The sequence below is a fragment of the Ahaetulla prasina genome, chromosome 3, assembly GCF_028640845.1.
Source record: "Ahaetulla prasina isolate Xishuangbanna chromosome 3, ASM2864084v1, whole genome shotgun sequence".
Taxonomy (NCBI): Eukaryota; Metazoa; Chordata; class Lepidosauria; order Squamata; family Colubridae; genus Ahaetulla; species Ahaetulla prasina.
Window position 1 is genome coordinate 224636817 of NC_080541.1, and position 23245 is coordinate 224660061.

General features: G+C 45.4%; 1 protein-coding gene across 1 annotated transcript in view; it reads right to left on the reverse strand.

Moving 5' to 3' along the window:
• The window catches only part of PRPF6 (pre-mRNA processing factor 6), a 60406-nt gene that overhangs the window by 6992 nt on the left and 30169 nt on the right, over positions 1 to 23245 (reverse strand). Inside the window, exons 13-19 of the mRNA XM_058174570.1 lie at positions 21723 to 21844; positions 19004 to 19142; positions 17049 to 17168; positions 15175 to 15351; positions 11511 to 11644; positions 9204 to 9295; positions 7883 to 7997 (exon numbers count right to left, since the gene is read on the reverse strand). Of these exons, the coding sequence (XP_058030553.1) occupies positions 7883 to 7997; positions 9204 to 9295; positions 11511 to 11644; positions 15175 to 15351; positions 17049 to 17168; positions 19004 to 19142; positions 21723 to 21844 (899 nt within the window). The remainder of the gene's footprint in view (positions 1 to 7882; positions 7998 to 9203; positions 9296 to 11510; positions 11645 to 15174; positions 15352 to 17048; positions 17169 to 19003; positions 19143 to 21722; positions 21845 to 23245) is intronic.

Genomic DNA, 23245 nt, shown 5'->3' on the forward strand with positions numbered 1-23245 from the left:
ACTTATCTTGCTGAAGTCACTTCCTGGTCTCCTGCCTGCTCTGAGGACTTTGCTAGGACTTTGGGCAGAGCTGCAGAGGCAAGCCTGATTCGGATTTCCCTGACCCGGCCGTCAGCGGAGGAGTGGGACACGACATCCGCGTATGCACCCGGCTTCAAAAACGTGCCTAAACAGGACGAGCAGGCCCACCCCGCGATTTCCGCTAGCGATTCGCCCGAACCGGTCTGAACCGGCTGGTTGCCTCTAAAGGGGAAAATCTAACCGAAGACGCTCAGCACAATGGAGAAAAGCCACCTGAAAAGTGGGCTTCGTTCTCAATGCCCAGTTTTCCCTTGCTGGGTTCTCCATTCTGAAATATCCCGTTTAAAAGAAATCCCTCGAGCCAGAGCAGCTGCCGCTGTGCTGTGTTACAGGGACCAATTCTGCATAGCGGCACAGAGGCTCCATCAACACCCAGGGAGGTCCAGTTCTTGACATTTATTAAAAAGGCTGCCTGGCAGATCATGCTGTTCCTCCGAGCACGTTTATGGCCTAGTAAGCACAGTTGGGGGCAGAGGACTCATTCCTTCAATTGCCTAAAGGAGGGGGGGAACTAGGGGGGAAACGCTACTTGCAAAGTATGTCGGTCTTAAAAGCTGAAAGCTATTTAAAAGGCTTGTGCTTAAAACAGAACCCGGCAAAGCTTCTTCCGTCGGTGCAGGAAGAGAATCTTACTTTGTTTTACTTTATTTTTATCTCACCTTCGCTACTTTGCACCTTGGAGCTACTATAAAGTAACTCAAGGCAGCAAACATACCTAGTACTTCTTCCTCCTCCTCCTCCTCCTCCTCTTGGCCGTGAAAATATTTACAGACCCCTTACATCCTGGACATAAATTGTTTCAACTCCTACCCTCAAAACGACGCTATAGAGCACTGCACACCAGAACAACTAGACACAAGAACAGTTTTTTCCCGAAGGCCATCACTCTGCTAAACAAATAATTCCCTCAACACTGTCAGACTATTTACTGAATCTGCACTACTATTAATCGTTTCATAGTTCCCATCACCAATATCTTTCCATTTATGACTGTATGACTATAACTTGTTGCTGGCAATCCTTATGATTTATATTGATATATTGACCATCAATTGTGTTGTAAATGTTGTACCTTGATGAACGTATCTTTTCTTTTATGTACACTGAGAGCGTATGCACCAAGACAAATTCCTTGTGTGTCCAATCACACTTGGCCAATAAAAATTCTATTCTATTCTATTCTATTCTATTCTACTTTACAATAATAATCCCGTGAGGTGGGTTGGGTTGAGAGAAAATGACTCGCACCCAGCCGGCTTTTATGCTTAAGGTGGGACCCAGGTGACTTTCATACCTAAGGCAAAACTAGAACTCACTGTCTCCTGGTGATTGACCAAAAGCCACCCAGGTGGCTTTCATGCCTAAGGCGGGACTAGAACTCACTCTTTCCTGGTGATTGGCCCAAAGTCACCCAGGTGGCTTTCATGCTTAAGGCGGGACTAGAAGTCCCTATCTCCTGGTGATTGGCCCAAAGTCACCTAGGTGGATTTCATACCTAAGGCAGGGCTAGAATTCACTGTCTCCTGGTGATTGGCCCAAAGTCACCCTGGCAGTTTTCATGCTTAAGGTGAGACTAGAACTCACACTCTCCTAGTGATTGACCAAAAGCCACCCAGGCGGCTTTCATGCCTAAGGCGAGACTAGAACTCACTCTTTCCTGTTGATTGGCCCAAAGTCATCCACTGGCTTTCACGCTTAAGGCAGGACTAGAACCTATCATCATCATCATCACTATCACCACCACCACCATCTCCTCCTCCACCCCTCCCTTCTAAGCCCTGATGATGTTACCTAGCTGGTTAGTGAAAGGTCTTGCAAGAAAACGTCCAAGCTCAGAGAGCACCAAGGAGCCCACAAAGTGACGTTTTGGGTGGAAGAACATCGCCCAGAAAGAGGCCAAAAGGCGGGACAATTGGCGGAGGATTGCTTGGCAGCAAAAAGGCTGGAGGACGTTTGGAAGCAAGAGACAGACGGCTATTTTATTACTACGTTGGAAAGCGTTGCTACCTCTTGTAAATGGCTTTCAGGGGGGGATCGGAGAGCACATTGAGGGCCCATTAAAATAATGGGAAAGGACCATGAGTGCTGTTTTGATGTCAGGGATGGGATTCCCTGGCAGACCCCACTGCACATTCCCTAATGCTTCACAGCTGAACGAAAAGGACTAAAGGATCCACTCAGGTTTAATTGCGGGGGGGGGGGGGAATCTGCTTTGAGCCAACAGATATATAACAAGGGTGTCTCTTCCCTCCCTCGGCAGAGAACACAGAAGGAACAGGGTTGAAAGGGACCTAGGAAGTCTTCTAGTCCAGCGGTCGCCAACTGGTGGTCCGTGAGAAAATGTCGGTGGTCCGCAGAAAAATTATTAGCATTTTTTAATATTGCACTAAATCAGGGTCCTCAAACTATGGACCCTGGGCCGGATATGTGCAATGAACGTTTGTGTTGCTGCAGAGAATCTCCCTCTTCGGGGTCTTCTTGTGTGGGTCGGGTGGAGACAGAAATTCCGACTTGGGGTCTACTTCGGCCTCCTGGTGTGGGGCTTTGGGCGAAGGCTGGAGAGAAGTGAAACTGGTGGCGAAGAGCCGGAGGGCCTCATTCCAGTGGGATTGCATTATGGCCTGGAACTGGTTGACCATCTCAGCCCGTTGAGCCTCCAGGCGCCTGTACCTGGCCTTGCACTCCCGCAGGTCTTCCCTCTGCTTGGAAAGCCTATGCTCCTAGTCCTCAGTGAGATGCTTCTGCTGAGCCTCCTTCTCAGTCAGATCCAATTTGAGCTGAGCCGTTTTGCCAACTCTTTCTCACAGTGGCTGCTTAGCTCCAACAACTGCTTCCTGTTGGGGCCCTAAGAAGCCCGGGCAGGCAGGCAAGGTGTGGCTAGGAAGGGAGGGGCGAGTAGAGGCTGGAAAGGCACCCCTTGACGTGAATGACATCAAGTTGGTCATGCCCACCCAGTCACATGCCCACCTAGCCACACCCACCCAGCCAGTCATTAAGCAGAGCGTATTAGTGGTCCACGGGATTTAAAATTATGGATTTAGTGGTCCCTGAGGTCCGAAAGTTTGGGGATCCCTGTTCCAGTCCAACCCCTTGAAGGGGGGGTGGGGTGGAGAAACACCCCTTCCCTCCTATTGAAGCGTTCGTGAGCTACCTTTGAATAAAAGGTGTTGTTACATAAAAGATGGCTAGATTCCTTCTCTCAAAAGAATCCACCCCACCTTTTCCTTCCTTCCCTGCAGCACTTCCCCTTCGGAAGGGCCGCCTCGTGTGCCTTTTTATTTTATTTCATTTTCATCCACAGAAAAGGAACAAGCAAGGATGGGGAGAGTGACCAAGGGCCATGTCTTCTCCTTCGTCTTCAAAATAGTCAAATAGCCCAGGGGTCTCCAACCTTGGTCCCTTTAAGACTTGTGGACTTCAACTCCCAGAGTCCCTCAGCCAGCAAAGCTGGCTGAGGAACTCTGGGAGTTGAAGTCCACAAGTCTTAAAGGGACCAAGGTTGGAGACCCCTGAAATAGCCTTTCTCTCTCTCTCTCCCACCCCGTGAACTCCATTCCTTCTGATCCATGTTAGAAGAGAGAAGGGAGAACTGAATGCTAAACGGTGCTGAGGAATAGCAAAAAAAAAAAAAAAAAAGAGGTGTGAAATTATCCCTTGCTTACTTTCATCTATTAAAGTGTCTCTCAACCTTGACAACTGGAAGATAGATGATACTAAGCGGGCAGGAGTAGCCAACGCCCTAGAAAGCAGATGGATCTTGATACACTTGAACCCTGGGCCCGATCCAACGAAATGAAATTCAATATAGAGAAAAGTAAAGTCTTACACTCAGGCAAGAAAAACCAAAAGTACACATATAGACTATAACTGTCTGGTTCGGTTCTGCAACCCAACAAGAAAAACACAGACTTCAGAGGATAATTAGAACTGCAGAAAAAATAATTGCTACCAACCTGCCTTCCATTGAGGACCTGTATACTGCACGAATCAAGAAGAGGGCCGTGAAAATATTTGCAGATCCCTCACATCCAGGACATAAACTGTTTCAACTCCTACCCTCAAAACAACGCTATAGAGCACTGCACACCAGAACAACTAGACACAAGAACAGTTTTTTCCCAAAGGCCATCACTCTGCTAAAAAAATAATTCCATCAACACTGTCAAACTATTTACTGAATCTGCACTACTATTAATCTTCTCATCGTTCCCATCACCAATCTCTTTCCACTTATGACTGTATGACTATAACTTGTTGCTGGCAATCCTTATGATTTATATTGATATATTGACCATCAATTGTGTTGTAAATGTTGTACCTTGATGAACGTATCTTTTCTTTTATGTACACTGAGAGCATATGCACCAAGAGGCCGGATAGCTCAGGCTGGTAAGGCCTGTTATTAAGAACACAAAGCCTGCAATTACTGCAGGTTCAAGCCCGGCCCAAGGTTGACTCAGCCTTCCATCCTTTATAAGGTAGGTAAAATGAGGACCCAGATTGTTGGGGGGGCAATAAGTTGACTTTGTAAAAAAATATACAAATAGAATGAGACTATTGCCTTATACACTGTAAGCCGCCCTGAGTCTTCGGAGAAGGGCGGGGTATAAATGTAAACAAAAAAAAAAAAAAAAAAAAGACAAATTCCTTGTGTGTCCAATCACACTTGGCCAATAAAAATTCTATTCTATTCTATTCTATTCTATTCTATTCTATTCTATTCTATTCTATTCTATTCTATATGCTCGTTACCGTTCCCCTCACTGGGGTAGACCATCTAGTCTGGGTGGAGCCCTATTCTTGGCTTTACATGGTGGCATGTCAGCTACCCCAGTACCTGGATGAAGCTGTCTATCTAGACCCGTTCCAGTCCGGCTTCCGGCCCGGATACAGTACGGAGACAGCTTTGGTCGCACTGGTGGATGATCTCTGGAGGGCTAGGGACAGGGGTTATTCCTCTGCCCTGGTCCTATTAGACCTCTCAGCGGCTTTTGATACCATCGACCATGGTATCCTGCTGCGCCGGTTGGAGGGGTTGGGAGTGGGAGGCACCGTTTATCGGTGGTTCTCCTCCTACCTCTCTGACCGGACGCAGACGGTGTTGACAGGGGGGCAGAGATCGACTCCAGGGTGCCTCATGTGTGGGGTGCCGCAGGGGTCGATTCTCTCACCCCTCCTGTTCAACATCTATATGAAGCCGCTGGGTGAGATCATCAGTGGCTTTGGGGTGAGATACCAACTGTACGCTGATGATACCTAGCTGTACTTTTCCACCCCGGGCCACCCCAGTGAAGCTGTCGAAGTGCTGTGTCTGGAAGCCGTACGAAGTGCTGTGTCTGGAAGCCGTACGGGTCTGGATGGGGAGGAACAGGCTCAAACTTAATCCCTCCAAGACGGAGTGGCTGTGGATGCCGGCACCTCGGTACAGTCAGCTGCAGATGCGGCTGTCTGTCAGGGGTGAATCATTGGCCCCGATGGAGAAGGTACGCAACTTGGGCGTGCTCCTGGATGGTCGATTGTCCTTTGAAGATCATTTGGCGACCGTCTCCAGGAGAGCATTTTATCAGGTTCGCCTGATCCGCCAGTTGCGTCCCTTCCTGGACCGGGATGCCTTATGCACAGTCACTCATGCTCTCGTTACCTCTCGCCTGGACTACTGCAATGCTCTCTACATGGGGCTCCCCTTGAAGAGCACCCGGAAACTTCAGCTAGTTCAGAACGCGGCTGCGCGGGTTATTGAGGGAGCGGCTCGGAGCTCCCACGTAACACCTATCCTGCGCAGACTGCACTGGCTACCTGTTGTTTTCCGGGTGCGCTTCAAGGTATTGGTTACCACCTTTAAAGCGCTCCATGGCTTAGGACCGGGCTATCTACGGGACCGTCTACTGCCGGCCTCTATCTCCCATCGTCCGCACGCTCCCACAGAGAGGGACTCCTCAGGGTGCCGTCAACCAAACAGTGTCGACTGGCGGCCCCCAGGGGGAGGGCCTTCTCTGTGGGGGCTCCGACCCTGTGGAACGAACTTCCCCTCGGACCCTTAGGACCTTTCGCCGCGAACTTAAAACTCATTTATTTCGTATGGCTGGACTAGCCTGATTTTTATCTTTATTGGATGGGTTTTTAAAATTTTGTGATTTTATGGGGGAGTATGTTTTTTAACATTTGGGCATTTAAATTAGTTTTTTAAGGGATGTTTTTAATTATTGTGTGTATTTGTATTTTATCTGCCTGTTCACCGCCCTGAGTCCTTCGGGAGAAGGGCGGTATACAAATTAAAATATTATTATTTATTATTATTAGTGTGCAGCAGCAGACAAAAAAGCCAATGCAATCCTAAACTGTATTAACAGAGGGATACAATCAAGATCAAGGGAGGTACTAAGACCACTCTTTAAAGCCTTAGTAAGACCACACCTAGAATCCTGCATCCAGTTTTGGTCCCCATACTAAAAAAAGGGTGTTGAGACTCTAGAAAGAATGCAGAGAAGAGCAACCAGGATGATTAGGGGACTGGAGGCTAAAACAGTTAGCAGTTAGTATGAAGAACAGTTGCAGGAACTGGGCCTGGCTAGTCTAGTGAAGAGAAGGACCAGGGGAGACATGATAGCAATCTTCCAATATTTGAGGGGCTGCTGAAGAAGAGGGAGTCAAGCTATTCTCCAAAGCACCTGAAGGCCAGACAAGGAATAATGGATGGAAACTGACCAAGGAAGGATTCAACCTGGAAATAAGGAGAAATTTTCTGACAGTGAGAACCATCAACCAATGGAACAGAAATTGCCTTCAGAAATTGTGAGAGCTTCATCACTGGAAGCTTTCATAAAGAGACTGGACCGCCATCTGTCAGAAATGATGTAGGGTCTCCTGTTTGGGTGGGGGGGTTGCACTAAATGACCTACAAGGTCCCTTCTAACTCTGTTATATCTGTTATGTATGGACTTCAACTTCCAGAATTCCCCAGCCAGCAATTGCTGGCTGGGGAATTCTGGGAATTGAAGTCCACACCATCTTCTAGTTGCCAAGTTTGAGAAACAGTAAAGTGGTCCAACCAGCTGCACTGTGCAGGAAAGCTGGGGATTCTGGGAGTTGAAGTCCACACATCTTTAAACTGCTATGGTTGAGAAACAGTGGCCTAGGCTCTCAGCCTTTAGCAACTATTCCTTTTGACCTTTTTTTTTTGAGGGATTCTGGACTGTGTATCCGGATTAATAATTGTCGTGTCCCACTCCTCCGCTGACGGCCGGGTCAGGGAAATCCGAATCAGGCATGCCTCTGCAGCTCTGCCAAAGTCCTAGCAAAGTCCTCAGGGCAGGCAGGAGACCAGAAAGTGACTTCAGCAAGATATGTTTAGACTTTGCCTGACTCAGAGAATGCCAGAAAGCAGATCCTTTATATAGGCCATGGGGTGTGGCTCCGTGACTCAGCACTTATCCAGGCCTGCCCCTCCCTTCCTTCTGTCGCCGCCGCCTATCAATTCTTCTGAAGCGAGGGTCACTCCAGTCTGCAGCTGTTGGTAATTGACCTTCCTCAGGCTCACATGCTGTGGGGGAGGGGGAAGGGTCTAGTTGCTCCGTTTGCCTGGGCATGGAGCCAGAGCTGGGGGCTGGAGGTACTTCTTCCTCTTCAGCCTGTCTGGGCATGGAGCCAGGGCTGGGGCCGGGAGGCATACTAGGACATTCCTCAGCGTTTGGAAGCAGATAAGAAGGCCCCGGCTGCGGGGAAAGCGGGCAAAACACAACAAATAATCTGCTTGAGGGGATAGTATTCAGCCTCCTTAAAATAAACAGGTATTATGACTTACTTGGCCACTGCCAGGAGAACGTGGGGATCGTGTTCACACTTCTTCAGAGCATCCACGCTCTTGGTCTTCCGTTGAGGTCTGGCTTCTAAAAAGATGGCTTCCGACCACAGGATTCCTAAAAGACAGAAAAGGCAGAAGTCAAAACTGATCCAGGAAGGGTCTAGGACAATTTGCTGCTGCCAATTAGCCATGGTCAAGTGAATGATAATTTCTCAGCTACGAAATCTTTTACAACTGATACGACCTATAACTGTAATAGATAGGCTCATTGTGGTCCTGTGTTGAGAACTACCTGTCCTTTTTTTTAAAAAAGGAAAAGAAATTAAATGGAATGGAATGGAAAGGAGTGGAGTGGAGTGGAATGAAATAGAATAGAATGGAATGGAATAGAGAACGGAATGGAATGGAATGGGAGGGGAGGGGAGGGAAGCCTTCTGGGGCCTCTGGTGACTCAACAGACTAAGACAGTCTGTTATTAACACAGCTGCTTGCAATTATTGCAGGTTCAAGTCCCACCAGGCCCAAGGTTGACTCAGCCTTCCATCCTTTATAAGGTAGGTAAAATGAGGACCCAGATTGTTGGGGGCAATAAAAGTTGACTTTGTTTATAATATACAAATGGATGAAGACTATTGCTTTACACAGCCGCCCTGAGTCTTCGGAGAAGGGTGGGATATAAATGCAAAAAAAAAAAAAGAGAGAGAAGAGAAGAGAAGAGAAGAGAATAAACAGAGTTGGAAGGGAACTTGGAGGTCTTCTAGTCCACCCCCCCTGCTCAAGCAGAAAACCCTACACCATTTCAGACAAATGGCTGTCCAATCTCTTCTTAAAAGCCTCCAGTGTTGGAGCATTACAACTTCTAAAGACAAGTCGTTCCACCGATTAATTGTTCTAATTGTCAGGAAATTTCTCCTTAGTTCTAGGATGAATCGCTCCTTGATTAGTTTCCATCCATTGATTCTTGTTCTGCCTTCAGGTGCTTTGGAGAATAGCTTGACTCCTCTTCTTTGTGGCAGCCCCTGAGATATTGGAACACTGCTATCATGTCTTCCCTAGTCCTTCATTTCATTAAACTAGACAAACCCAATTCCAGCAACCGTTCTTCATATGTTTTAGCCTCCAGTCCCCTAATCATCTTTGTTGCTCTTCTCTGCACTCTTTCTAGAGTCTCAGCATCTTTTTTACATCGTGGCGACCAAAACTGAATGAAGGATTCCAAGTGTGGCCTTACCAAGGCCTTATAAAGTGGTATTAACACTTTACTGCTAGCTGTATTGTATCGTATTGTCACGCTGCAAAACCGGACTGACGCCTTTCGTACCTGAATTGGGACACTCCTGCAGCGCTTTGGCCATCAAAGTGTTTGCGATGTTCTTCAGCCCAGCTCTGTACTCCAAGCGCACCGATTCCAGCCTACAGAAAGACAAAAGCATCGGGTTTTAGGTAGAAAAGGCGGAAGAGAGCTCTAGCAAGGCTTTCGGCCAACCTCCTTAGGGTTTCCTTCTTTTTTTGCTTTAGCGTTTTATTTTATAGGTACCATATTTTTCTCCCCCCCACAAAAAAAGACGGTGAAAATCTGGGTGAGTCTTATACTCCGAATGTAGCCCCGCCCAGCTTCTCAAACGAAGGTTTCAGAGGCTGCAAAAAGGCATCAGAAATGAAGCTTCAGAAAAAAAAAGCCCCCAATCAGAGCTTCAGAAAAAAAGCCTCCAAACAGAGCTTCAGAAAAAAAGCCTCCAAACAGAGCCTCTGAGGCTTTTTTTCTGAAGCTGTTTCGGAGGCTTTCAGAGGCAGATTTTTTTTTTTTTCTGAAACAGAGTTTCAGAAGTTTCAGAGGTAGAAAAAAAAAAGCAAAAAAAAAAAAAAGCAAGGCATTTCCGTGGGGAAGTAACAGCGTGCTGTGACATCACGTTGGCCACATGACCATCTCCTGACATAAGAGCCGGGATAGCTCAGGCTGTTAAGAAGCCTGTTATTAGAACACAGTAGCCTGCAATTACTGCAGGTTCAAGCCCGGCTCAAGGTTGACTCAGCCTTCCATCCTTTATAAGGTAGGTAAAATGAGGACCCAGATTGTTGGGGGGGCAATAAGTTGACTTTGTAAAAAATATATATATATATATATATATATATATATATACAAATAGAATGAGACTATTGCCTTATACACTGTAAGCCGCCCTGAGTCTTCGGAGAAGGGCGGGATATAAATGTAAACAAACAAAAAAAAATGACTGTCTTTGGACAGCGCTGGCTCAATGGCCTTAAAACAGAGATGAGCACCGTCCCCTTCAACTCCCAGAATTCCTCCAGGCTTAAAGTCGCCAAGGTTGGAGATCCCTGCCCTAAAGTTAGCAATGACTAGTGGGGTAAAAATCCGCACGGGCTCAATAGGTTAATCAACAGCAAAGTTAAACTTCAAAGCCCTCCGTTAACCATCTATTATTGTACTAGCTGGACGCCCACGCTTCGCTAAGAAACTATATGCTCAGGCTTGACAAATTGACACTTGCAGCCTGAAACTTAATGTAGAATGTGTAACTCCGTAGCATCAGTGTGTGTTAATATAATGCAACTGGTAGTTGGAATAGAGGGGGCTGTCCCAGCTTGCAGCATCTATTGGTATTCATCTGGCTAGCATCCTGTCAGTGTGTGAAAGAGTTGAGGGGTGTTTGGAAACTCAAACAGTATTTGCTGTGTGAGCAAGAAGGAGACAGGAAGGAGACTGGGCGTGGCTTAGCTCAACTGTTCTGTAGTAAAGCTGCTTGCTGCTGTGAAAGTAAAACTGAAAGTGAAACTCCTCTCCTCTGCTTGTGTTTTGCATTTGGAACAGATTTCTTTTCATGTGGGGAGGGGGAGTAGAACTCTGTAGCATCAGAGCATGTTAATAATAATAATAATAATATAGAAAATGCTAATGCTCTGATGGTCATTTCGAAAAATCCTTTCTTAGTGAGCACCTAGAAGCCAAGAGGAACATACATGGCAAATTTCCAGTTTGTAGGCTTTACAGTTCTGGAGATTTCGTGATTATGGCACGAGTGGTTTTCTCTTTTATATATACAGATTTCACTCGCGGAATGCCTGCTACTGTTGTGACTCCAGCCCCCGAACCTGGCCCCATGCCCGAAAGTGACTCCAAGAGTGAGAGGGAAGGGCCAGTAAGGCTTACCTCGGGAGCTCTGATGCCTTTGGCCCAGCTCCAGGAGCCAGAACCAGGCCAGTCAGAGGACGTAATGAGGCCGTCATCCCCTGATTCCTCCCTTCCTCAGGCTACGCCCTCAGACCCAGCTGATAATAATCAAGCTTGGCTTAACCCATGCTTCAGAAGATTAGAGAGGTGGCATCATCAAAGGGAAGGGTGGGGCAGAAGCCCCACCCCACAGGATATATAAGGAGCTTTGGGACTGCTCGCACTCCACGGGGAGCAAAAGCTTAGCTGAACCGTTTCAAAGAGAGCTAAAGTCTTACTCTGTGAGTCATTTGTTTGTACTTTGGCAGGCAGCTGCGATTTCTCTGCCAGGACTGATAAGAGCCATGAATCCACTGGCTGAAGGCCAGCTCCTTAATCCGAAGTGGGGAAGGAGACAGAACAGCTACGGCTTGATTGATAGGCCTTCCTTCTTACCACAAATCTTGGTTCTTGGGATTCTTCAGGCGAGATTTCTCCAGGATGGCCCTGGCTCGGGTGAGCTGACCAACCTTCTCCTCCAGCCTGGATAGCAGCAGCCAAAGGGGGATTGAACCAGGGCATTTTTTCAGCTGTTGGGAAGTAAAGACGGAGAGAAGATGTCGTACAGGTAGCTCTCAACATACCAAGGTTCATTTATTGACCGAAGTTACAATGTTCTTTCTGCGCCAACTCAGAAAGCTCAAACTGCCCAAGGAGGTGCTGATCCAGTTCTACAGAGGAATTATTGAGTCTGTCATCTGCACCTCTATAACTGTCTGGTTTGGTTCTGCAACCCAACAAGAAAGACACAGACTTCAGAGGATCATTAGAACTGCAGAAAAAACAATGGCTACCAACCTGCCTTCCACTGAAGACCTGTATACTGCACCAGTCAAAAAGAGGGCTGTGAAAATATTTACAGATCCCTCACGTCCCAGATATAAACTGTTTCAACTCCTACCCTCAAAATGACGCTGTAGAGCACTGCACACCAGAACAACTAGACACAAGAACAGCTTTTTCCCGAACGCCATCACTCTGCTAAACAAATAATTCCCTCAACACTGTCAAACTATATACTAAGTCTGCACTACTATTAATCTTCTCATCGTTCCCATCACCCATCTCCTTCCACTTAGGACTGTAACTTTGTTGCTGGTAATCCTTATGATTTATATTGATATTGATTGTTTCCTGATTGCTTATTTGTAGCCTATGACTATCATTAAGTGTTGTATCACTAAGTGTTAAATTTGTAACCTATGTCTATGATTAAGTGTTGTAAGTGTTGTACCTTATGGATGAACGTATCTTTTCTTCTATGTACACTGAGAGCATATCCACAAAGACAAATTCCTTGTGGGTCCAATCACACTTGGCCAATAAAAAAAAAATTCTGCAAGGGAACTGGAAAAAGTGACCTATGACCGCTTTTCATGCTGAGGGCCGTTGCAGCATCCTCATGGTCACATGATCAAAATGAAAGACACTGGTTCGAATTTATGACGGTTGCAGTCTCTTGGGATCATGGGATCCCCTTTTGCGACCTTCTGATGAGCGAAGTCCCGGGGGAAGCCAAATTCGCTTAATAACTATATTGCTAACTTCATAATTGCAGTGATTCCTCGACGTAGGAGCCTCTCTATTACAGGCAGTCCTCGACTTACGACCGCAATCGAGCCCAAAATTTCTGTTGTTAGGGGTTTGTTAAGTGAGTTTTGCCCCCCCCCACCCTTTGATGACCTGTCTTGCCACAATTGTTGAGTGAATCTGGCTTCCCCATCGACTTGGCTTGTCAGAAGGTCACAAAAGGGGATCGCGTGACGCCGAAACCGTCGTGAGTACGAGTCAGTTGCCAAGCATCTGGATTTCGATCAGGGACCGTGGGGATGCTGCGAAGGTCGTTAACTGTGAAAAACGGTAATGTCACATTTTTCAGTGCCATTGTAACTTTGAACAGTCACTAAATGAATTGTTGTTAAGTTGAGGAATACCTGTATTTCCATTTTCTGGCAAAAAACAAACAAACCCGCTCGTTGTAGACCAGTGGTTCTCAACCTTTATAGTGCTGCGACCCCTTTAATACAATTCCCCACGATGTGGCGACCCCACCATAAAATTATTTTCGTTTTGAATTTATCGCGCCTGAAGCCGTCTTGGCTAATGATCTGAGCTGCTTGCGATTGCCTTGAGGACGGAGGCATTAAAGCGGAGACTCCTCCCCTATTAAGTTTATCGCGCCTGAAGCCAGATTAGGCTAGCGATTGGGAGTGATTGCAGATGGCTTGAGAGGGAGACATCAGAGCAAAGATTTCTCTCTTTTTTAATTCATCGCGCCTGAAGCCGAATTCGGCTAGCGATTTGAAGAGCCTGCAGCTAGCTTGTGGAGTCAACTATTGGAGCACAATTCTTCAACTTGCAAGTATACTTCCCATATTTCCGATGGTCTTAGGCGACCCCTGGCAAATCGTCATTCGACCCCCAATGGGGTCCCGACCCACAGGTTAAGAACCGCTGTTGTAGACAGTGGGTTCACTTAGTGACTATGGGGTTCTCCATCTCTTTTTTTTTTTTTAAATTATTCATAAACATTTTGAATACAGTGTATTGTCAGGGTATATCATTTACAAAAGAAAAACAAGGAGAAGACAGTAAAAAATATTAACATGTATACTGGTAACAATGGCAATAATGTAACAGAATAGTTTTGGCTAAATTTCTTTTTATATTGGATCATTTATACTTCGGTTAAATATATTGGCCTATTTATAACTATAGACCATCTTTATATTTAATTCATACGTAGCAATCATCTTTCTTCATCTAATTTCTACCTCTTATCTCTAACCACTCATAAAATTCATTCCAGGGGTGAAATGCTTCCGGATCGGACCGGATCACGCGATCTGGTAGAGATTGTGGCCGGTAGTTCGGAGATCCGGTTGCAATGGCAGAGCAAAGCTCCGCCCACCTGCCCGGGTGTCATTACTTCCTGGTTTTAACCAGGAAGTAATGTGTTTTTTAACCTTCTGCGCATGCGCAGCTCTGCGCGCGCATGTGACTCCTTACCAAGCCAGTAAGGAAGGTAGGTAGATTTCACCCCTGATCCATTCCATATCAAGTAATATTCTGTCTTTTATTTTTAAAGTCAGTCTGTCCATCTCAGCACAATCTAGCAATTTTCCGAATTACATCCTCATCTGGTGGAGTATTCTCATTTTTCCAGTATTTTGTAAATATAATCCTTGCTACTGTCCGTACATGCAAGACTAAATATGTAGTCCCCTTATCATAACCCTCCGACATTATACCCAACAAAAATACTTCTGGTTTCAGGTCTATTTGTAGTTGCTTAATCATCTTTTCCAACCAGGTATATATTTTCTAGCAATACTTTCTTGCTTTCATGCAAGTCCACCACATATGATAGTAAGTACCTAGGGTCTGACTGCACTTCCAGCATTTGGCAGACAGATTACTGAACATTTTTGCCAGCCTTGCCGGTGGTTAAGTGCCACCTATAAAACGACTATAGGGTTCTCTCAATGACCACCATGTTCACTTTACGGCTACATTCGCTTAAAAACTGCCCATACACAGAGATAAATACATTTTGTGACAGCCTGCGGTCTTTTTAGAAAACTAGAGAGGCAATCCCAGGTTTTCCCAGTTGCAATATGGTTGTGAAAGTTGGACCGTAAGAAAAGCTGAGCGCCATAGAATGGAGGCCTCTGAACTCTGGTGCTGGAGAAGACTCCTGCAAGTCCCTTGGACTGCAAGGCGATCCAACCGGTCAATCCTAGAGGAGATCAACCCTGACTGCTCTTTAGAAGGCCAGATCCTGAAGAGGAAACTCAAATACTTTGGCCACCTAATGAGAAGGAAGGACTCACTGGAGAAGAGCCTAATGCTGGGAAAGATTGAGGGCAAAAGAAGAACAGGATGACAGAGAACGAGGTGGCTGGATGGAGTCACTGAAGCAGTAGGCATGAGTTTAAATGGACTCCAGAGGATGGTAGAGGACAGGAAGGCCTGAAGGAACGTTGTCCATGGGGTCGCGATGGGTCAGACATGACTTCGCAACTAACAACAACAACAACAACAACAAAGAGAAGCTTACTCCTTGATTATAAGCATCCCGGGCTTTTTCGATCAGTTCCTCCTGCTCTTCTATCTGTCCTTTCATCATCCAGAGCTTGGGGAAGTCTTCATAATGCTTCAGGGCTTCCTCGCAGAGTTCCTGGGCCGCAGCGATGTTCCCAAGCACCCACTCCAGTTTGACGGACTTCATGAAGACCTGGAAAGAAGAAGAAGGAGGAGCCTTGACCTTCGACCCTAATCCAGGGGAGTCCCCACTTTCCAAGACAATAACAGAAACAGAGTTGGAAGGGACCTTGGAAGGTCTTCTAGTCCAATCCCCTGCCCAGGCAGGAAACCCTACACCACTTCAGATAAATGGTTATCCAACCTCTTCTTTAAAGCTTCCCGTGTTGGAGCATTCACAACTTCTTCAGGCAAGTTGTTCCACTGATTGTTCTAACTGTCAGGAAATGTCTCCTTAGTTCTAAGTTGCTTCTCTCCTTGATTACTTTCCACCCATTGCTTCTAGTTCTACCCTCAGGTGCTTTGGAGAATAGCTTGACTCCCTCTTCTCTGTGGCAGCCCCTGAGATATTGGAACATTGCTATCATCTCCACCCTAGTCCAGGGGTCTACAAACTTGGCTCTTTTAAGACTTATGGACTTCAACTCCCAGAACTTCTGGGAGTTGAAGTCCACAAGTCTTAAAAGAGCCAAATTTGCAGACCCCTGCCCTAGTCCTTTTTTTCTTTAAACTAGACATACCCAGTTTCTTCATGTTTTAGCCTCCAGTCCCCTAATCATCTTTGTTGCTCTTCTCTGCACTCTTTCTAGAATCTCAACATTTTTTTTACATCGTGGCAACCAAAACTGAATGCAATATTCCAAGTGTGGCCTTACCAAGGCATTATAAAGTGGTCTTAACACTTCACGTGATCTTGATTCTATCCCTTCGTTTATGCAGCCTAGAACTACGCTGACCGTAATATCGTGTTTCCCCAAAAATAAGACCATGTCTTATATTTTTTTGAACCCCGAAATAAGCACTTGGCCTTATTTTAAGGGGGGTCTTATTATTTTGGAGTGCGTGGAGTAAGATGGGGCTCCTCTTGCCGTCTTACCTGATTTCCAGCTCTGCGTTTAAATATTTTCGAAGAGGGCTTGTTTTCAGGGGAAGGCTTATTTTAGCGCATGCGCTCAAAAGCCCGATTGGGCTTATTATCAGGGGATGTCTTGTTTTCGGGGAAACAGGGTAGCATAGCAGCTTGTTTCAAGTTGCTCCTAAGCTACCCCCAGGCTCTTAGAAAGGAAAAAAATGATAATAGATATGGATTTTACCTACTTAGCAGTGTTATGGCGGGTTTGGGGGGGGGAGAGAAAAATTGGACTTCCAACTTGTAAAATAACAAATTAATTTTAATAATTATAGCATGGGAGTATAGTGGTTAAGGCCCCAGACTAGAAACTTGTGATTTCTAGTCTTGCCTTAGGCATGAAAGCAACTAGGTGACTTTGGGCAAATCACTAGGTGACTATGAGTTCTAGTCCCGCCTTAGGCATGAAAGCCAGTTGGGTGACTTTATGCCAATCACCAGGAGGCTGTGAGTTCTACTCTCACCTTAGGCATGACACCATGGGCACTGATAAGAATTCTGGGAATTGAAGTCCATACTGCTAGAAAAGGCCAAGGTTGGGATACACTAAACCAGGGGTCTCCAACCTTGGCAACTTTAAGCCTGGCGGACTTCAACTCCCAGAACTCTGGATTCTGGGAGTTGAAGTCCGCCAGGTTTAAAGTTGTCAAGGTTGGAGACCCCTGCACTAAACCGAGCAGATATGCTGAAAACACAGCTTTGTGCATTAACAATTGAATTTCTTTCAGCAAATTTCCAGTCTCCAAGCAGAGTGAACTTACTCTAGCCGTAGGAGCGCTGCTACGGGCCTTGGCCAATAGACGCCTTGCTCGTTCGTATTCGTTGTTTTCGGATTCCAACTTCACGGCAGCCAGCCAAATCTCTTCGCTGTTGGGATTGGCCTGAAAATATAAGTCACAGAGAGAGAGGCAGGAAAAGAGATCAGAAAACCCCATTTTGTCAATTTGTATGTATCAGGCTCAATCTTTCACTTCTTCTATTGTGTTATTAGTGGCACTTGGTGGCTGCAGAGTATCACAAGAGCCAGCTTGGGCTGGTGGTAAAGGCTGAACTGTGGGATCCTTGGTGCTTAATATATAGGTAAAGGTAAAGGTTCCCGACTCTAGGGGGTGATGCTCATCTCCACTTCAAAGCCGAAGAGCCAGCGCTGTCCGAAGACGTCTCTGTGGTCATGAGGCCGGCATGACTCAACGCCAAAGGTGCACGGAACCCTGTTCCCTTCTCACCAAAGGTGGTCCCTATTTTTTCTACTTGCATTTACGTGCTTTTGAAACTGCTAGGTTGGCAGAAGCTGGGACAAGTAACGGGAGCTCACCCCGTTACACGACAGCACTAGGGATTCGAACCGCTGAGCTGCCGACCTTTCGAATGACAAGCTCAGCATCTTAGTCACTGAGCCACCGCATCCCTATTGCTTAATATATAAATGTATATAAATGATCACCTTCCTTTATTTATTGTTGTTGTTGTTATTATTTAATCTTCAATTTGATTCATAGTCTGGGACTGGAAAAACTTAAAACAGTTCAGGTCCTAACCAAGAACCTAAGAGTTGTTAAGGTAACATCTAAACATATAGACAGTTCGAGTAAAAAATTTTTTTGCAAAGTCAAAATGTTCAGGTCTAATAAGTTCAGGATTTCCATGTATCTAAGCAGCCATTATTATTACTGCTGTTTTTGTTCTTCTTCTTCTTGTTATCTTATGGGGCCACATTACTAGCTGACCAGAACTGTATGTTCTGCTATTATTGATTCTTGACGAATGTATCTTTTGTTTTATGTACACAGAGCATATGCACCAAGACAAATTCCTTGTGTGTCCAATCACACTTGGCCAATAAAAAAATTCTATTCTATTCTATTCTATTCTATTCTATTCTATTCTATTCTATTCTATTCTATTCTTTTCCGTATTCTATTCTATTTTTTCTGTTCTATTCTATTCCAGATTTTCTATTCTGTTCTGTTCTGTTCTGTTCTGTTCTGTTCTATTCTATTTTCTATTCTATTTTCTATTCTATTTTCTATTCTATTTTCTATTCTATTCTATTCTATTCTATTCTATTCTACTCTATTCCATTCCATTCCATTCCATTCCATTCCATTCTTTTCCGTATTCTATTCTATTCTATTCCACATTTTCTATTCTATTCTATTCTATTCTATTCTATTCTATTCTATTCTATTCTATTCTATTCCTTATTCTATTCTATTTTCCCTATTCTATTCTATTCTATTCTATTCTATTCTATTCTATTCTATTCGTTTGTTGTTGTTGTTGTTATCTTATGGGGGCCACATTACTAGCTAACCAAAATCACATGTAGCCCACACATCATGGGTTGGACATGCCTGATCTACATCATATTTTTATCTAATTTCTTTTTTTTAAAAAACCCAACCTGGAAACCTTTTGAGCAGACTGGCTGTAAATAAAGTCTAAAATACTGTAAGATGCGTGAACTTCAACGCCTTGCTAGCTGGGGAATTCTGGGAGTTGAAGTCCACACATCTTCGAGTTGCCAAGGTTGAGGGGACAGTAGAGTGGTCCAACCGGCTGCGCTGTGCAGGAAAGCTGGGGAATTCTGGGAAATTGAAGCCCACACCTCTTCAAGTTGCCAAGACTGAGAAATACTGCTAGAAGCATTTAGCCCTTTGTTCCAAAGCGGTTACTACAAAAGGGAAAGTACCCGATGAAAGCCGTGCGTACTTACCTGGAAAGCCAACGCCAGAATGCTCCTGGCCGCAGGGACGTCTCCAGCCAACCATTTGGATTTTGCCCCCATGAGCCACAAGACTTCAGCCTTGGGACAGTGAGCCACAGCCCTCTGCAGAAGAGCTTCCAAAGATTCCCTGAAAGGAGACAGCACCCTTCAAGATCATCTCAATGGCCCGGAACCATCCCTCCCTACTTGCTCTTTCCAAGGCCTTTGGTCGCACCCGTTATATTGGTACATTCACCCTCATGTTCTTATCACGTATGCTCGATCCATCCCTGGTATTCCTTTTTTTTTTATTGAAAAAGTTTTAAAAAACAGAAACATTTTCCCCCCTTTTTCCCCCCCTCCCTCCCAGAAAACCCCTTCCCCTCCCTCCCAGAAAACCCCTTCCCCTCCCTCCCCCACCCCACCCCTGGCTTCCCGGGTCAATCACAAGGTATTGTTATACATAAACCAAAAATAGAGTAAAAATTTTCCCTTCTAATCCAATTAACCTCATCCAAATCTTTTCATCTCCCAACCCCCTCCCCATTATATAAAATAATACTTCCTAATTATTCAAAGGCAATCTGATATTTCTTAATCTGATATCTGTTTTGTAGATAATCAATCCATTTTTTCCATTCAATTAAATATCTTTCCTGCGTATTGTCTTTTAAAAAAGCTGAGATTTTAGCCATCTCAGCCAAATTAATGACTTTCAATATCCATTCTTCTATTGTAGGTACCCTGGTATTCCTTTTTCTCTCTACCTTTCACCTGACACCCATATATGCTCGTTATCATTCCCCTCACCGGGGTAGACCATCTAGTCTGGGTGGAGCCCTATTCTTGGCTTTACATATTCCCTATACGGAATAGGGCCTCTGTGGCTCAGACTGCTGATGCAGTCTGTTATTAACAGCAGCTGCCTGCAATTACTGCAGGTTCTAGTCCCACCAGGCCCAAGGTTGACTCAGCCTTCCATCCTTTATAAGGTAGGTAAAATGAGGACCCAGATTGTTGACTTTGTATATAAATATACAAATAGAATGAAGACTATTGCTAACATAGTGTAAGCCGCCCTGAGTCTTCGGAGGGCAGGATATAAATGCAAATTTTAAAAAAAAAAAGGAAATTAAAATGCAAATATCCGGGCTGCTAACCTGGGATTTGAAATTTAAAGAAGCAATGCAGGTACTGTATTTTTCGGACTATAAGACAGGGGTCTCCATCCTTGGCCACTTTACGACTTGTGGACTTCGACTCCCAGAATTCCTCAGCCAGCATGCCCTGGCTAAGGAATTCTGGGAGTCGAAGTCCACAAGGCGTAAAGTGGCCAAGGTTGGAGACCCCTGCCATAAGACACACCCGACTATAAGACGCACCTAAATTTAGAAGAGGAAAACAGCAAAAAAAAGTTTTTGGCCGCCTTTTTCAGGCCTTTTTTCGGCCCATTTTTGAGACTTTTTCCTCAAAAATGGGCTAAAAAAAAGCCTCAAAAACAGAATGAAAAATGCCCTGAAAACAGGCCCAAAAAAGCCTCGAAAATGGGCCAAAAGGAGTCCTGAAAACAGGGTGTGTGGAGGCCAAGAAATGGCCATCGGGAGTAGGGCCAAGAGATGATTGACCCCTCTCATAAGGCTTAAAACAGACCAGCAACGGCATTTGGGCTTTACCGGAAAACAATGTTGTTAGCTGCATCTTCTGCTTCGTCTACGTCTTGTATTTATTTCTGTGACTTCTGAACGTTTGCCAAGAAAGGCCTTTGGCAGTTTGCCTAATTGGACCAAGGTTTGTGAGAGGACTGAGGAATTTGTGTTGGGAGGCATTTGTTTTACTTTGAGTTGAACGACGCTGGGAATGAAGTAATTCCCAGCTGTTCGAATAAAGTTTGTTTGTTTTTATACTGACTGAGTTTCCTACTCCCTACTTGGGCCTGGGTCACAACAGTAACGGAGATTACGGGTGGGTGGGCCCGCCCCCGCCCACCTGTCCCACCTCTATGCCATCCTATTTAGGCACATTTTCAAGGCCGGGCGCACACACAGAAGGCTCACGCGCAAAGCGAGGGCACACGGGCGGGATGAACCGGTGGTAAAAATATTAGAAACCCACCGCTAGCCAGAACTTCCTGGAGAAATGTTTGTGAAAACGGCACACGAGGACTGTTGTGACCCAGGTTCCTGGACTTGGACTCCTGGAGGAGGAGGATTCAGAGAGTGAGGAGGAAGAGCTGGCAAGGCCTGCTTCCCCTGGGCCCTTTTCCTCCCTGGTACCGACCCAGGAGGAGGAGGGGCTGGCAAGGCCTGATTCCCCCAGGCCTTCTTCTGATTTGGCAACGCTCCAAGAACAATCTTGGCTCGATGCGAGACTGCGCAGACATGACCGGCGCACACAGCAGAGGAAGCTTTGAGACCAGCTCAGGGAATGATGAGTCACAGAGCGACACCCACAGGGGATAAAAGCAAGAGGCGGAACTTCTTGGCTTTTTGTGTTGGACAAAGAAGTGAATTTGCGCGGGCAAACTGTTTCATGGATGGAAGAATCTGTTCGTGAATGACTCTTGCTTTATCTATAATTTTTTAGTTATCTTCAGAGATTTTGGCAGGCGCGTGGGGAGACGTGGCCAGAACATCTCTGTGCCAGAAGGAATCCAACCAAGTGTAAATAAACTTGAAGAAGGCCTTTGACTGACTTTTTGTTGGGAGGGGGAAACAGAACAGGGACATACCTCGTTCCGTGATTCTTCTCAAAATAAGCCGCTCGTAACCAGACGCTCTTCTTGCTGGGGAACACTTGTAGGGCGTAAGCATAAATTGCCCTGGCACACTCCAAGGCATTGTGCGCCACACACTGTGAAAGAACATGGGTCAAAGAAGCTGTTTTTAGTGACCTATCTCATAATCTAATCCAGTGGGCTCCAACCTTGGCAATTTTAAGACTGGAGGACTTCAATTCCCAGAATGCCCCAGTCAGCTTTGGCTGGGGCATTCTGGGAGTTGAAGTCCGCCAGGCTTAAAGTTGCCAAGGTTGGAGACCTCTGATCTAATCTATACAGGGAGTCCTCGACTTACAACAGTTCATTTAGGGACCGTTCACAGTTACAACAGCACTGAAAAAAAGGGAATTATGGCTGTTTTTCACACTGTTGCAACATCCCTGTGCTCACATGATTTAGAACAGAACGAGCAACCTTTTAAAGGATCTTGGAGGGATTCTAGTCCAGCCTGCTACTTAAGCAGGAGAACCTACACTATTTCAGATAAGTGACTGTCTAGATCAGTCTATACCTACCACCCACTTTTGTATCTCTGTTAGTAGTAAAATTTTCTAACCGCCCAGCGGTTCGGGGGGGACATGCGCAAGCTATTCTGGGACGAGGCTCTTTTGTTTGCGGTCGCACTACAGCGCCATTTAGTTTCACTTAGGTAACGTGAACTAAACTTATGCGTGGGCGATACAAATAGTCTATTTTCAGAAATTTAAATTGTCACGGGGAATTTTATGAAAATGTTTTTAAATAATGCTACGAAAATTTTTTTAAAAGTCAATTAAATTAAAAAAAAAAAGGAAAGTGCTTATCGGACAAAACCCCTACCACCCACCATGAAAGCTGGAACACCCACTAGTGGGCGGTAGGGACCAGGTTGACTATCACTGCCCTACACTCTTCTTAAAAACCTGCTAAGCGAGTCATTTGTGAGGTGAATTTTGTCCCATTGGACGACCTTTCTCGCCACAGTCGTTAAGTGAATCCCTGCAGTTGTTAAGTGAGTAACCCCGTTGCTAAGTGAACCTGGCTCGTCAGAAGCTTACAAAAAGTGATCACATGACACCCCCCCCCCCGGGGACACGGCAACCCGTCATAAACATGAACCGAGTTGCCAATCGTCTGAATTTCGATCCCATAAACACAAGACGCTGCCATCGTCATAAAATATGAATCAGTTGCCAAATGTCCTAATTTTGATCACGTGACCACAAGGATACTGCAAGGATCGTTAAGTGCAAAAACCGGTCGTAACTCACTTTTTTTCCTAGGCCTTCGTAACTATGAACGGTCATTAAACAAATGGTTGTTAAGTCATAACATAACATAACATAACAACAGAGTTGGAAGGGACCTTGGAGGTCTTCTAGTCCAACCCCCTGCCCAGGCAGGAAACCCTACACCACTTCAGTCAGATGGTTATCCAACATTTTCTTAAAAATTTCCAGTGTTGGAGCATTCACAACTTCTGCAGGCAAGTTGTT